At 38.0% G+C, this 16,639-nt stretch overlaps 1 protein-coding gene and 1 pseudogene across 1 annotated transcript in view; both read right to left on the bottom strand.

The window, feature by feature from the left end:
* The window catches only part of LOC121426303, a 46,079-nt pseudogene extending 38,527 nt beyond the window's left edge, over positions 1-7,552 (bottom strand).
* A 1,108-nt stretch (positions 7,553-8,660) lies between these two features.
* LOC121426791 (asparagine synthetase [glutamine-hydrolyzing]-like) overlaps positions 8,661-16,639 on the bottom strand; it is an 18,722-nt gene continuing 10,743 nt past the window's right edge. Inside the window, exons 7-10 of the mRNA XM_041623192.1 lie at positions 13,987-14,113; positions 13,337-13,544; positions 11,877-12,114; positions 8,661-9,896 (exon numbers count right to left, since the gene is read on the bottom strand). Coding sequence (XP_041479126.1) covers positions 9,624-9,896; positions 11,877-12,114; positions 13,337-13,544; positions 13,987-14,113 — 846 coding nt within the window. The 3' untranslated portion in view covers positions 8,661-9,623. The remainder of the gene's footprint in view (positions 9,897-11,876; positions 12,115-13,336; positions 13,545-13,986; positions 14,114-16,639) is intronic.

Raw genomic sequence — 16,639 nt, 5'->3', positions numbered from 1 at the left:
GAGCGGAGCGAGCGAGGGGGGAGGGTGTTGCAGGGGGTGTCCCGGACTGTCTCCCTCCCACAGAAGGGAAAATTTTTGAAAATCTGTGTGTGAAAATGGCGTTTTCTTGCATCTAAAACACCACTATTTTTGGTATACATGTCGTTGCCAAATTAACCCCCATGAAAATTTGTAAAATTAAGTTGCATTTTCCTGCAATGTAAGGCCAGTTAACAACACAGATACAAAGAATTGGGGACGTTGGAATAAGCACTGTTAGCCTAATACCTTTATTATGAACAGCTTGTCACTGATACTCACTGAAAAATTTCATTCAAATATCAACAATCCCCCCATTTTTTTTTTTTTAATGTGGGGATTTTGGGGATGAGAATCGGCAACGCTGGCTTAGCTTGTCACTTCGGCGGTGGCCCGTGTCCTCAAAAAAGCTGATGGGGGGGGGCAAGGGACTCTGTGACATTTGTTCGCCGAAACCCCCCCCCCCCCCTCCCCCCCAAAAAAAAAAAAAAAAATAATAATAATGAATGAAATAAATACATAGAAATAGAATAGAATAAAATTACTAGTTTAAAAAAAAATAAGATTAAAAAAAAAGGTCCCCAGGTTTTTTTTTTGGTGTGTGTCTGTGTGGGGGGGGGGGTTGCAACACCCCCTCTAAATCCGCTTCTGGGTATATCGTTTTGTTTTCAATACTTGTTAAGGGTAGGGTTTCATACGCCAATACTCGTTAAGTGATGCATTTTCAGAATATGGAAAATACGTGTTCAGGGTGCTTTTCGAGACCCCGTGGTCGATTATGCTATCCACTCGTTAATGGAAGTGCCCCCGGGCTTCCACCCTCTACCCTAAGAAAGAGAATGGGCGATATAGCCAATGAATGTTGCATGCATGTGCTTTACTAGTATAGAGGTATTTTTGTGATAAACTTATATAACTTTATTTCTTGTATATATATTTACTTGTTTATCTACCTGTTTAGTTTCTGTGTAGAGAATTCGTATTGCTACAATAGGAAAGGGTAGACTACCTCCTATGCCTATTTTCAAGCAGTGAAAAGTGGAAGAAAAATGGGGAGGGGGTAATAGGTCTGAGAAGTGCAACTTAATATTCCATAATTATTCATCTGCAAAATCGATACATATGAGATCTCTTGTATCAAGATGTACGGATGATTTTACTATTGTAATATTGTAACTGACCATACCTGATGGTCAGTGCACTCAGGCGGGGTGTACGGAGATCTTGATTTGATGTCGTTTTTTTATTTCTTTTCTTTTTTTTAGAAAGGTAATAATTTATATTTCATTTAAGAAAAAGTCCTCGTATTGTTGATTATACACCTCTTTTTGTTTACTCTACTTTTAAAAAAAAGTTCATTCATCCCTTTAAGCATGTTCTATATGGCTTGATGGTTCAAACTTCATTCAGGTTGATAGCAGAATGACAGGAAGATATTTTTGATGAGTGGGAAATACAAGGTCACAAACTTGCCCTAAACTAGTTAACCATGTCACTGTACTATAAGAAATGTAGCGGCGCTGAGTAGCCCACCCGCATCACTTACGCACAGATATGGGGGGGGGGTGCACCCCACATTTTTCACTACCAACTGAAAAAACAAAGAGAGAGAGAAGGGCAAAATATGGAATTATTTTCTGAATATCATGTCAAAATCTATCACAAAATCGGAGTTTTGTAATACATATGTCGAAATGTTTGCTCGCAACTTTTATAAATTTTGCCCGACACGCTATTTTTTTTAAGGAAACACTAAAATGGTTCAGAAAATAGTATTTTCAAATAAGTTTGGGGAAGTCCCACCTTTTCTAAAAAGATATTTTTACGACGTCCGAAGTGGCCAGGATTCTAAGCCCTTCAGTTCTTAGATATCTCCCTTTCTTACAAAATATGGATATTCTAATTCATGGGTCATAATTACGATCCCTGCTTTTTTGCCATCAGGGTGGGGGGTGGATCTCAGGCAGCCAACTATTATGTTTTTCATGACAGGGCATAAACTTCACAGATTGCTGCTTCAATGAACATAAAACGCCCAATTAACAATAAGGTATAGTGAACGTGCACAAGTATGTAATACTATTTGTCAAATCTTAACAGGAGTGACTGCTGTTTATTGAAATATGACGTTATTAAGGTCATGTTCTTTTTTAATATACCCTTGAATTGATGGAAATTGTGGTAATGCTGCACCTTTTTAAAAATTCATTTATTTTATTTCATTTCATTATATTTTATTCATTTTGTATAATAACAGGATCTGTATAATAATTCAGGATTTGTATAGCCAAGAAGCTTGGTACAGCGCACGTATCCACCTTGCTGCGTGGTCTAGGCGCTCCTATATTACCCTGGCTATGCTAGTCTACCGATTCTGGTGCGCACAGCTTTTGAGGAATTACTTCCTGCCGGTACCCATTTACCTCACCTGGGTCGAGTGCAGCACATTGTGGATAAATTTCTTGCTGAAGGAAAACACGCCATGGCTAGGATTCGAACCCAAGACCCTCTGTTTGAAAGGCAAGAGTCAGAACCACTAGACCACGAAGCACCCCCTATTTATTTATTTGTTTATTTATTTATCTATCTATTTATTTATTTATTTACTTATTTATTTATTCATTTATTTATTTATTTATTTATTTATATATTTATTTATTTTTATTTTATTATTAATATTATTATTATTTTTTTTGGGGGGGGGGGTACTGCTGTTAATTCAGATTGTGTGAATGATTTATGATAATAAATTACCTGTGTATTTTTCTTGTTTACTTAAAACCTCTTTTAAAGCATATAATGGACTGACAACTCCATAATCCTATCTCTGTAGCTTTCCAATTTCCAATTTTGAATTTGTAAATTATGTGCTCAGAGGGCTAGAAGAGAGGTCGCTAGTAGTCAAATTCGAATTCTAATCATCAGGGAGAGATGAGGGGGAGGGGGTGTGGGAGGTAAGGTTATGAGTGTGTAGGGACGCTTTTTTAGGCTAATAACCTTCCTCTACTTAGCGTTTATTTTTTTAAATTCTTGTACAATTATGCAAAAGAGATTATTTTGATTCTATTCAGGGAAAAAAGACACCTTTTCACAAAGTCTGATTTTTTGTCGATTGATATGATTCCCCCCTCTGCTTTCACATTATTATGGAAGCAAAATATTTTTGAGCAGTTAACTTCATTGTAATAATTTCGAAAAATTGTAATCTCATTGATACTGATAAGTCATGTTCAAAATCTGATTTATATGAATTGTGATTGTAAACTTATCGATTTGAAAGAGGAAGAAATAAAATTTAAAAAACTTAAAAAGAATCATCAGATTTTCTTCGTACTATTGGAATGTTGGATGATATCCAGGTATAATTCAAATTACGGCGACACGACATTTGCTCCTGCGACGATTGCTCCGGGCTTCATTTCAATATAAAGGTTTGGCTTCCAAAAGGATTTTATTTTAGGTTTAGGGTTTGGGTTATTAGAATAGGTTGTAGTGTTAAATCCAGGGTTGAAGTTGGCAAATCAATTAGTTCGTGGAATTTACAGCGGAGCAATAGTCGCCAGAGCAAATGTCATGAATGGAACCTAAAATTATTGACCATCGCTACCTGCTTTAGACGAGCTTTAACTTCTTTAAGTCTTACATGAAATCATTTCAAAAGAAACATTTCAGGAAAAGTTGGCACACAGAGTCAAGTGAATTCTTATAAGTTTTAGTTCGTGAATATCTCTTACAGTCTTACACGACATTATTTCAAAAGAAATTTGATTTTAGGAAGAAGTCGGTACACAGAGCCACAAAAATCATTATATCAAATATTATAATAAGCTGATTTCATGTCCATTTTATTGCTAACTTTAGTACCCTCCGAAAAAAAATCTATAGGCTCCTCGACATTCAATAACGACTTAAGAATTTCGCAGTTCTATTTGTGTTTTTTTTCATCTTATATAAAAATGATATTGGGGGTAAGTTCAGAAACGACATCGCAAAAATTACACCAACCCCCCAAAAATAAATAAAAAAGGGGGTGGGTAGAAATTGCCATTCTCTTGGTTGAAAATGTGTCCAACCGAAAAAAAGGTCACAATCAACCAAATTATTATTTAAAATCTACTAGGAATTGTTTTGACATTGACAAATTTTCTCGGTAATTTTGACCACATCACGTCCCTTGTATGGATTGTGACTGCCCCCTCTGCCCCCCGTAGGTACGCTAGTGGTGACGTCCCATATTACTACCCGGCCAGACATGGGGGTATGGTGTAAAGTTTTCCTTGAAAGATTTCTTGGAGTTCAGAAACCCCGTTTCCATAGATACTCATTTGATTACCATGAATACTGCCGCGAGGTCAATGTCTCGTATTACGTGCCAGACAGTGTTCTCCAAAGTAAACCAAATAAAAAAACGACACCAGGCGCAGATCCCAGGTCCAGGGGACCCCCCCCCCTTCATCAAAGAGGATGGCATGTAAGTGGCCCGCCCCCGTTTCTTTCCGGAGAATAAAATACCCTATTTTATGTAGCGCTCCTTAGCTTTCTTTTGTATACTCTTATTAGAAGTAATTACCTCCCTTGTTTGAAACGACTCCATTTTTTAAAGCGAGCTGTAGGGTGTTGGATACGACGGGAAATTTTGAGCAACTGCTTCTATCATGTCTGTGTGAACCCTTTCCTGCGAGCTGCGACTATTTGTTGTAAGAGAAATCCCTTACATATCGTCCAATTTTTGACTAACGAAAATGTTCTAGTCTGCAGGCACAAACCCGGCCTTGGTTCTCATAATTTGAGTATAGTGCACAACGGAGAGTCTGGAGAAGTGAGACTAGATTCACTAGCCAGTGAGAGTAGGGGATATTTTGCATTTCGCGATACATCATTTATCTTATGCATGACAAAAGAAATGATATATTTCGCTAGACAACATGTTTTCAGAAAATATTTGTAGATCACAATTACATTCATTTTATGATTCTTACTCATGTGAAAATTAGTTTCTTCATTCGCATATTACGAGGCATATTGCATCTATTTTGAATTTCAAAATACAACGTTAATTACCGAAAGAGCGAAGGAAATATACTTCTCGTTAGAAATCATGTTGTGATTGTTGTCAGACATTGTTAGACGATATTTTGCAATTATTGGCGTTTTATAGTCAAGTAAATTCAAACGTTGTTATTATAATAATTTGTCCCCTTTAGGCCCTTTTATATATTGTATAGAATATTAGGGGCTTATGACAACCACTTTAAATATCATAATACAGTATTTACCACCACTAGGGTACCTAAGGGGGGGTAGACTGCCCCCTGACGAGTCACAACTCATGCAAGGGACGTACCCCTGCATCACAACTACATGTTTGAGTTTGAGTTTATTTATTTACTTAACAACAATATCAATAACGATAACAATGTGTTAACATCACAGCACAAACGTAACTATTCTAGTATACAGATGCAATTGCTAACATTATAAAGGATAAAATGAGAATACAAACGATAAATCTGAATACATAAAATGTGACATGCATTTATAAACCTAAAACAAATGTTTTAACAATTTTTAAGATCCTAGTCACAGTTTCCAATATTGACGATTGAACAAAAAGATACGTATATGGTTGAATGTTGTTGTTAAGAAGGAACCAGAAGGTAGCACAAGTGCTAGTCGAGACTGATTCCTTCAAATCTTTGATATTTTACATAAAAGAAATACGTGTGAACAGTGAATAATGCTATAAATGTTGTTTGAAAAATCACCATGTTATATAAAACATATAATTAGAATTAGAGATTTATATAGAATACTCTTTATTCTATTGAAATATTTCCTATTCTCTTGTCAGAATTAAATTAGAGGGTTGGTTGTATTTAGGTAAGCAAATAATTCCTTTCTGAAAGTGTTCCTTGATCTCTTTTCCTTTATATAATTTGGTATACAATTCCAAATTTTTGATCCCGTGAAAGTAATTGAAAACTGGCCCTGTGTGGTTCTGCATATTGGGAGATATAATTGATGTATTTTTCATGTGCGGGCAATTTTTATGATTTTGATGGGTGCGATTTGCATATTTTGGAGGCCATATTAGATTTTGCCAATTTGCGGAGCATGCTCCAGGTTACACGCGCACGTGTGGCATCAATCAGGTTCGAAATCAGCGCTCTCTAAATGACAAGAAAGAATACAATTGTATATATATAAAAAACAAGGTTTAGTCCATTTCTACGGGGCTTAGCCTGGATGTCCTGTGACTGGCTTGAGTTGTGCGTCTTAATTGTCTTCACTCTTAACATGGAATAATTGGTTTAAGTGTTAAATTTGAGTCTGTACTTACAGACTAAAAATGTTCCTCAAAAATATATTATTATAAAAAACTTAAATCAGCACCTGGTATTGTGACGAAGACAAGAGGAATGGACGGTTCACTTTCCATCCAAACAATGATATTGGGCCAACAAAAATGAAAATAATGAGCAATCCACAAAATATCGCCTCACAAATAAAATAAACATTTTAAATCAATACGAAATTAATTGATTTGAAGTCCGCCGATCCGAGAAGGATCTCGGATTCTCCACTTTTGACCATGTTGTTCAAATGCAATAAATTAATCACGTTAAATCGTACTACTAGTACTACTTCTGACAAAAAGCCAATGTGGGCACTTTGTGTCGGGACTGTGTGACCTGCTTGTAATTAACGTTCCTTGGTATTGTTTCGCATTAAACTGACATCTCCCGCCCACACTACTTCAATGGGTCCTTAACTAGAAAATGATGAAGACAAATCGATTACCCGACTTAGCACAAACAATGGACACAGACTGAACAGAATGTACATCATTACACGTACATAAGGAGCTTCACGTCCAATAGTAAAGTAAACCATCAGTGCGTACCGAGCATCACAAAAATAATTGACTCCTATAGTCCTGCCTTCTAAACTAGAAGCCAGGCCCAAAAAGGAGTCAAGATGTACGCACTTTTGAGGATCTTTAATTCTTCTTACTTACCTGTAAGAAGCCCAGATTGCAAAGGTGTACTGTTTGCGCAGGCAGAGCAATGCTAGATACATCGGTAGAAACTTTCTCTTCCTCCTGAAGTCCTGTTCATAACCTGTTGTTTGCTAATACAGGTCTGCAGTAGGCTGTGCACGCTTTGGTCTCGAGCATCTGTTTTTTTTTTGTTGGGTCATTCAAACCTGCGAAGAGACAAAGCCTTCGTCCCTAAATATTCCACTGTCGCTGACGACTTCAATATACAATGGACCTATTACTACTCAAAGTAGGTCCATATAAGAAATAGCTCCATGATAATCCAGCCAGTAGCCCAGTACAAACCTTGATGGAATCATGGATTTACGGAAAAATATGATGGAGAGCAGATCTGAATTGAAAGTGAACTGATTCCGCGGAGTGTCCCGAGGGGTCTGTAGGGCCATGGCTTGAATGGAGCAGACTGGTCTATTAACCCCTGAAACCATTCAAGGCCGTCTGTTGGAGAGCTTTGCCCTGCTAGAGTCCAATGAGCGAGTTGACCCCCCCCCCCCTCCTAGCTTATTTAGGAGGGGGTCGAACTTCAGCATTCCATTCATCCTTTAAAGGACAAGTCCACCCCAACAAAAACTTGATTTGAATAAAAAGAGAAAAAATCAACAAGCATAACACTGAAAATTTCATCAAAATCGGATGTAAAATAAGAAAGTTATGGCATTTTAAAGTTTCGCTTATTTTCAACAAAATAGTAATATGAACGAGCCAGTTACATCCAAATGAGAGAGTTGATGACATCACTCACTCACTATTTCTTTTGTATTTTATTATATGAAATATGAAATATTGTTATTTTCTCGTCATTGTCATGTGAAATGAAGTTTCATTCCTCCCTGAACACGTGGAATTCCATTATTTTAACATTTTGTGCTTCAGGCAAGGAGGTCCTAATCGTCAAATTCGTAAAAATTGAAATATTGTATAATTCAAACAATAAAAAACAAAAGAAATAGTGAGTGACATCATCGACTCTCTCATTTGGATGTAGCTGGCTCGTTCATATAACTATTTTGTTGAAAATAAGCGAAACTTTGAAATGTCATAACTTTCTTATTTTACATCCGATTTTGATGAAATTTTCAGCATTGTGCTCGTCTGATTTTTCTCTATTGATTCAAATAAACATTTTTCTGAGGAGGACTTGACCTTTAATATAGGAGAGTCGCCCAAGCCGAACAGTCTTGGATCTTAGGGGGGTAGGACTCGGACACAATACGTCCGGGAATATTGTATCTATTTACCCTCACCCTTCATCAATAAACTGATTGCCGACTCATCTCTCAAACCAATTTGTGTATTTATTTCTCTGCATATTTTAATGTGAATTCCTCTGACCGCTCCCCCTCTCTCTCCTCCTCTCTCTCTAACCCACAAACATGACCTATTATTCACAAACCCAAACACATTGGCCCGGCGGTACCGCACCCATCCACCCATACTCCACCTCCATAGCTGATATTCGAATTTTTATTTTTCTGTAGATTCTTATGTGGTGCCGCTCATTCGTAATGACGTTATAATATCAATGCTTGATATGCACAATTACACACAAACACACACACACTCGCATATTAAACAAACAAGAATTTAATGAACACACAGACAAAAACAGGTACATTGCTTATCTGACTCCCTGGCGTCAGATATTGGAATTTGCAGGCATTCATGAACATTCATGATCTTATATATATTGCTCAAAACACAAGAGGGATCACGATAGTGACGAATTTGACAATGACGATTGGAATCAAAATGGTGAAGAAAAAATTCCACAAACGAATAACAGTGAATATCAATCAAAATAAGTGCAAATAATGTACAGAAATTGAGAATTTTTTTTTTTTTTTGGGGGGGGGCCTACAGGGTCTACAACACCCTCCCAAAGAGGTATCCACGTGTAACGAATCCATTCAATGTTAACCTTCCCTCGTTCCCCACCAAAAAAAAAAAAAAAAAAACCAAGACGGCCGTGACCAATGGAACTGGACCAATGGAAGTCACAAGGATGTCCGCAAGGCAAAACTGACAGTCTGACACCCTCTCAAAGTGTGTTGTGCTTGCCGTGGGCATGGTTCTGAAGCGCATATAAGGCCCACAGAATCTACGGCAGCCACCCGGCGGGGCATCAGTCCATTTAATTTTACCCGTATACACGATGGTCATTGGTACTCTCAAGGATGTCCGCAAGACAAATTTGGAGCCCTCTGGAAGTATCGTGTTTGCCATGAGCATAGTTCTGAAGCGTACACAGTAAAAAAAAGAATTATACAACGCTGTTTACAATATGAACCTAAGAACCTTACAGTAATTGTTTTTGAAAAGTTTAAACAAGCGTTTAAAATCTTTTAAGCTACAAAGTTTAATTTTCGATACCTAATCTTCAATAAATTAAACATGATTGTTTAAACGGTTAAACAAATACTGCGAGGTTCATATAGTAAACAGCGTTGTATAACATCTTAAACAGTGTTTTTACTGTGTAATTAAGGTCCACAGAATCTACGTTAGCCACCCGGCCGGCGGGGCATCAGTCCATTCAATTTTACCCCTACACACGATGGTCATTGGTACTCCCAAGGATGTCTGCAAGGCAAAACTGGCGCCCTCTGGAAGCGTCGTGTTCGCCATGAGCATAGTGTTTCAGGGCCCGAGCTGCAGGATCTACGTCACCTACCCAACTAGGCATCCATATGTAAGGAGTCCATTTAGCTCTCCCCGGAAAGAACTCTTCAAATACCATTCGGTAGTAGTAGGACTCCTTTGTTGTTGGAGGGTTGAAAGGAAATGTAATTGGAGATTCATCCATCATATTATCTGTGATCTGGACAAAGCAATAAGGAGGCTTTAAAGGGATGTTCCGGGCTGAAAATATTTATATCTTAATAAATAGAATGCACATCGTCATGAATATTCATTAGGTGGGCTGATGATGTCACACCCCCACTTTCCTTTTTCTTATGTTATTACATGAAATTATGAATGTTTCATTTTTTGATACATGTGTAAATGATGTGTCCCCATTATGATGACATTAGTTGCGGCAATACATAACTAATGCACTTAATCAGTTGTCAATCCAAGTGTTTTAGTTCTTGGTATAAAAATTTTGGATAAAGCTTATTTCCTATAATAAAATACAAAAGAACAAGTGGGAATATGACATAATCGCCCACCTAATTAATATTCATAAAGACATGCCTTGAACTGTTTCACCGAAATAATGCCAATCTTTAAAATTCAATAACTTCATTTTGTTATCCGACTTTGATCAAATTTTTAGCATTTTGCTTTGTGAATTTTACTTTATTTATTGAGACAGAAATATATACAGCCTGGACCATCCCTTTAATACGGTGTACTTTTTTCAAACCTGTGAGACTAAACAGGAGCTTCATTCTGAACGCAGTAAAATAAAAGTGAATACCATTGGTGTAACCATCATAAAAATTCACAATAACAAATTAATTTTTACTTTATATTTGCATTGAGTGTTCTAACCTACGATGTTACTTTGAATAACATAATTTCAATAACTACAAGTAATATATTTACGGTATTAAACCACAAGCTGCCAAGCGTAACTAAAAATACATAATAGAGTAAAGAAACGGACTGAAAAGATGGAACAATCTCCTGTGTATATATACATGATATAGTAATTAAAAACAAAAGTACAAAGATGGGCATAGTTACACAAGACAAAGAGGGCGCTGCTCAGTATAAGGATTTGCTGCATTGAGATCTCGGCAGGGCCAATGCAATTTTCAGCTATTGGTGCTACGAAATACTTACTTGGTTTATATTTTGTTGAAAATTAAGTATAAGTTAACTGATGAAACTTTGATCTTCGATCTGAAATATCAATTTATGTTCTGTTTTACCATTTTTTCTTAGGTTTGTATTTTTTTCCTTTTCCTTCTCCTTATGCTCTATCATAAGGGGGGGGGGGGGTGTTTAGTGGGCGAAATGTGGCGGAGAGTGTGTTTTTCTTTTGTGTGTTTGTGATTTATTGTACTTTCCTCAACATCATGATTTAATTGTATTGTAAAGGGGGAAACATGTTCAAATTGAGATTTATCTATAGTTTATTAAAGTTTATTTGTATTATATTCAGATATATTTCTAAAAGTCAGAAGTTTTTATTTCGCATCGCTATTTCCTTTGTGATTATTAATATTTACGGATTAATTCTTAGTTTACTATCCAAATAATCATTTTAGATTGTTTTCTTTGTATGAATTCTGATGCAATTATGTTAATCATTTCATCTTATTCACATGTTCACATGTTATATATAATGATGACGAAAAAATATGATTTTAGAGCAAAACAAAAAAAGGATTAGAGTTAAAGACAGAAAACGATATCTGGATATATAGTAACAAAAATAAGACCAATATAGTAAACGAAAAATGTAGAGTAATGCAAATGTCAAACAAAGACTGACCAAACTGTACACACTTAAAATAAAATAAGTTCCTGCAGCAGAGTCTGGAGAACAGCTGTACATCTTACAGAATTGCGTAATCTTACAGAAAATTGGTATTTGGTGTATGGAATCTTACAAATTTCCTTAAATAAAATACCTTTTTCCCCTTTTTAAACAGACCTGTTCTGTTAAATTGCAGAAAATTCCTTTTTTGTGAATTTACAAAATTATTCTGTTATTGCTTTTTGCAAAATCTTCTGTTTCTTTTCTGTAAAATCACAGGTTCTTAACAGTGCAGGTGATTAATTTGTAGGTAGAATTTACATTTCTACCGGCCCCGAAATCTTAAGAAGAACATTGAAAATACCATACCTGTTGTTCGAAGTGCTCCTTGAGGATAACATACCACGACTTCTCAACCGAAGACACGCCGTCAGTAAACCCTTCCTTGGTCCTCCACAGTATCTCTTCCGGAAGGAAATCTCCATCGTCGAAGGACTTCCGGATCAGAAACTTTTCGATACCGTTGATCGGTCGACGTAACTCCGGAGGGAGAGAGAGGTAGTACGATGTGAAGAGGTGGTCGAGGAAGGGCACCCGGATTTCAAGGCTATAGGGTGCAAACCACAAATAACAAATCTGATTTGGTTACAATTCGTAATTCCGAAGGTTCGTAATTCCGAAACACGTAAAATTGCCTATACCTCGATGTTCGTTAATCCGAATACGTAAAAGGGTTCGTGAATCCGAACATTTGTGGCGTTATTCCGAAGATTCGTTATTACGAAAGTTCGATAATCCGAAAACGAAATAAGGTTCGTCGTTCCGAAGGTTCGTTTGTCCGAAAACGAAATACGGTTCGTTAATCATTTCGTTTTCGGACTAACGAACCTTCAGAATTAAGAACCTCATTTCGTTTTCGGACTAACGAACCTTCGGAATCACGAACCTTATTCCGTTTTCGGATTAACGAACTTTCGGAATTACGAACCTTCGGAAATATGAACCTTCGGAATAACCGAACCTTCGGAATGACGAAGCTTCGGAATTACGAATGTAGGCGATCTGTGTTTTCTGTGTGATTTTATAGCACTCTCCCTTCACGCTAAGAAAAACACAACACTGCATGCATGGCAAAGGAGCTGGGCAATGGGTACAATTTTGAACCCTGTTATGGTGCAGAGTAGCAGAGTCGTACTTGTCCGGCACTGGCGGACAAGGGGGGGGGGGGTGGAGGAGGGCAAAGCCGGCCCGTTATCCCCCCACCCTTTGTGAGGCACAATCAAAATTTTTAATGTAGAAATGCAATTGAAACAGAAGTGTGCCCCCTCCTTTTGAAAGTGCTTACCTTTTGTTTTTGCTTGTCAATTTCTTTGCGGACGAAATATCTTTATTTTATGTTGAAAACCTTTTTTTTTGCTTGTCAAATTTTTCCTCGGGAAAATGCCCCTATCGGTTTTGGAAAATCATGGATCCGCCCCTGCTATCCGGAATTGCAAATTTGCACTTTATAACCCCCTCCAAAAAAAAGACCTATAGTAACAGTTGCACTAAGATGCTACCAATGATATTTCGATAGGTACGTCTCCATATGATCTCAAATTACACCTCCATTCTCCAGAAGTACTATCTCGTTCCAATTAAGGACTCAGGTTCATCAAATTCTGGCAAGGGACCATGGGCGGCTGAGAAGAATATTATATTTGTGTTGGGGGCACAACAAAAGGTGTCCCTATGAACAAGGATCATCTTCAGCTCAGTCGCCCATGCAAGGGATCCTCTGCACCTCCACCCGACCCCCTCTCTGAGTCGATATTGTCTGAATATCCTACCCATGTGCCGAAGACACACGATCTGCCCTGAGGACATCATACATGTACAAATCTCGTAGGAGTCGCCTGCTCTCTTCATCCCCCGCCTCTATGCTCGGCTGCTTGTAGAAGTAGAGGTATCCTTGAGCAAGCTCGTCCGCACCTTCGCCAGAGAAGACAACCGTTGTATCGGTCTGGTTGCGAATGTACTTGAGCAGGAAGTACATAGCTAGTGCAAGAGAATGGAGGATAATTTATAACTTTGTATTTTCGCGCGAAGCAACCCTTCGAAGAGCATCATTGATGTTTAGCTCTCAAAAGGCAAAAATTGTGCACAAATACAAAACATCTGTGTATATTAGTGCCAAATTGACATGTTGGAAATCGAAATCACGCAACTTCAATAACATTTGTCCAGGGGAATTCAATTAGTAATCGATCATCTTTCAGCTCAGAATTGATTTCACAGAGTGAGGTTTATGCAAGTGAACTAGATATAAAAAGATCTACGATGACACGATGACATTTAACCGTACGGACTTGTCTGGTGCAACTTCAGATTTGACTTTGAATTGGACTTTAGAATACGGGTTACTAGTGGTCTTTTTGTGTGTTTATAGCATTGCATCTTAGTTTTATTTATTTTTCAGTTGTTTCAAATAGGTACAAACCTATACTTGGTCTGATGCCCATGATGTCATATGTCTCAAGGGAATAGATGACGTCACGAACAGCCGCAATGCCTTGTGGGACAGTGAATGTGATTTCGTGGTGCTCACTGCCGATATGAGAGGATACCTAATAAAAAGACAAACCAGTAAAGAAGTATGCAGTGACAACAAAGAAACCAACTCCAGGGCTCCGTAACACAAAGGTTTGCGATGAACTGCAAATTATGAAAGAACCATACACTGTTAGAAAATATTATTGTTCCTTAAAATAAAAAAAGTTCCTCTAGCAGAGTCTCGACAACACTTGTAATCTTACAAGATTGTGTAATCTTACAGGATATTCGTATTTTGTATATGGAATCTTACAAATTTCCTTAAATAAAACACCCTTTTCCCTTTTTTAAACAGACCTGTTCTGTTAAATTGCAGAAAAAAAAATCCTGTTGTATGAATTTACAGAATGATTCTGTTATTGCTTTCTGCAAAATCTTCTCTTTTTTCTGTAAAATCACGGGTTTTTAACAGTGCACTGTATCCAATGAAAAAAAAATCGACCATGCAAGACCCCGTTTTACTTCTAAATACAAATGTCATCTGAGATAACTTTATTTTTTTAAATTGTGTTCCTTAAATCCATTATGTTACATATATTATATTATGTTTTGTAGTATTTTCGATCTTAATAATACATAGCATTTATGAGGCGCCGATCTATCTAGTTGCCTATTCAGTGGCGCACTATTACCCCGGCTGTAGCTCCAGCTACTAAAGGCGCTTGGTGCATTCAAGGAAGTAATCCTGCCGGGTACCCATTCACCTCACGTGGGTCGAGTGCAGCACAGTGTGGATAAATTTTTTGCTGAAGGAAAACACTCCATGGCTAGGATTCGAACCCACGACCCTCTGTTTGAAAGGCGAGAGTCAGAACCACTAGACCACGACGCGTCCACCTTGTTATGTTTATCATAATTATTATGTACAATTGTAGAACGGAACTCAATAAATCAAATCATAAAATATGTATAACGTATTTTTTTCTCTGAATGTGACACACAAACTGAGCATTTTTACATGAAAGCACGCTTTTAGTGATGTGTGGTATATACAAGGGCGTAGGCTGGTTTGAGCATGGGGAGGTGCACATTCTGGGGAGGTGGAACTTTTAAAGTGGTATAGGGGGTGCACATCTTCGGAGGTAGAACGAGTTTTGAAAATCAGATGTTGAAAGCAGATGAAGGGATGCAAATTTTGATTTGCTAGCCGGGGTCGCAACTCCTCTGCTTCTGCGGAATGGTGCATGTGCACCCAAGTTACACCGCTATATACTCTACGCCAATGTGTGTACTTTCGTATATATTGAGTTTTCCCTAAAGGCTTGGTCACACCGCCCGAGCGTTGTTGGAGCGGTCGTGGAGCGGTAAGGAAAGAGGGTCGAATTTTGCTCACAAAATTGGGGAAAAAATCGAAAACAAAACAAAAAAAAAATCGAAATCGAAAATGGCGAACTGTAGCGAGGGGTGATGATTTTTTCTCTCCGCTCCACGACCGCTCCAACAACGCTCGGGCGGTGTGACCATGCCTTTACATCGGAAACGAGGAAAAATGCTACGGTCTTGCGGGGGGTACTTTCAAGGACAGATACAGAAATCACATCAAATCAATGAAACACGAAAAATACACAAATGAAACTCAACTCTCTAAGTATATATCATGTATATGGAAACTAAAGGAAGCAAATTCCAAATTTGATTTAACGTGGGGGATAGAGAAGAAGTCCAACACTGATCTAAGAAGGAGTGGGCTCTGCAATCTCTGCCTAGAAGAGAAATACGTCATTATCACCGATAGCAAAAAGTGCCTCAACATACGATCAGAAATAATATCAAAGTGCCGTCACAGACACCGGCCAAGACCTCCCAGAAAACCAATCAGGTGTGACGACCCATCGCAGCACGCAGACACAATCAAGTCGTCAAACCATCAGTCTGCCTGAAGATCGCCGAAAGCGTGAAACCGACGGTAGTGGACTGAAGTGACCAAGGTATGAATATATATATATATATTATCATATACTGGGTGCATGACATGCTAGGAAAGTCCGGGAGGAAAGTTCCTGTCCTGTTTTTTACGTCAAGACCCCGGGGGGGGGGGCCACTTCCATTCACGAGTGGATACCATGCGCGACCATGGGGTCTCGAAAAGCACCCTAAACACGTAATTTCCATATTCTGAAAATGCGTCCCTTAACAAGTATTGGCGTGTGAAACCCTACCCATAACAAGTATTGGTAACAAAACGATACTCTTGGCAAATGTTCCCTGAAATGAACCCCTAAACAAGTACAGGAATGTTTTATTGCTACGGGTCCTTCGGTCATCGGCTTTACCTTATTTGGTTTAGTACGACCCCACTTCTACACCTCGCGCAAATCGGACTCTAAACACGAAGTGTTGGGGCAAAAAGGACATCCTTTATAAAACATTTTAATTTTGTTTTATCATCCCCGCGAATTCGACCCTAAACACGTAATTTTCCTTGCGAAATAGATACCCTTTTTTCATTATTTTTGTGTTTTTGACACCCTTATCACGTTACGTACGTAACGTGCCCTATCGTAAAAAAGACATCCTTTTTACGTGTTTTTTTGGTCGCG

The sequence above is a fragment of the Lytechinus variegatus genome, chromosome 13 (genome assembly GCF_018143015.1).
Source record: "Lytechinus variegatus isolate NC3 chromosome 13, Lvar_3.0, whole genome shotgun sequence".
Lineage (NCBI taxonomy): Eukaryota > Metazoa > Echinodermata > Echinoidea > Temnopleuroida > Toxopneustidae > Lytechinus > Lytechinus variegatus.
Note: the sequence above shows the minus strand (reverse complement) of the source record. Positions and strands in the feature narration are given on the sequence as shown.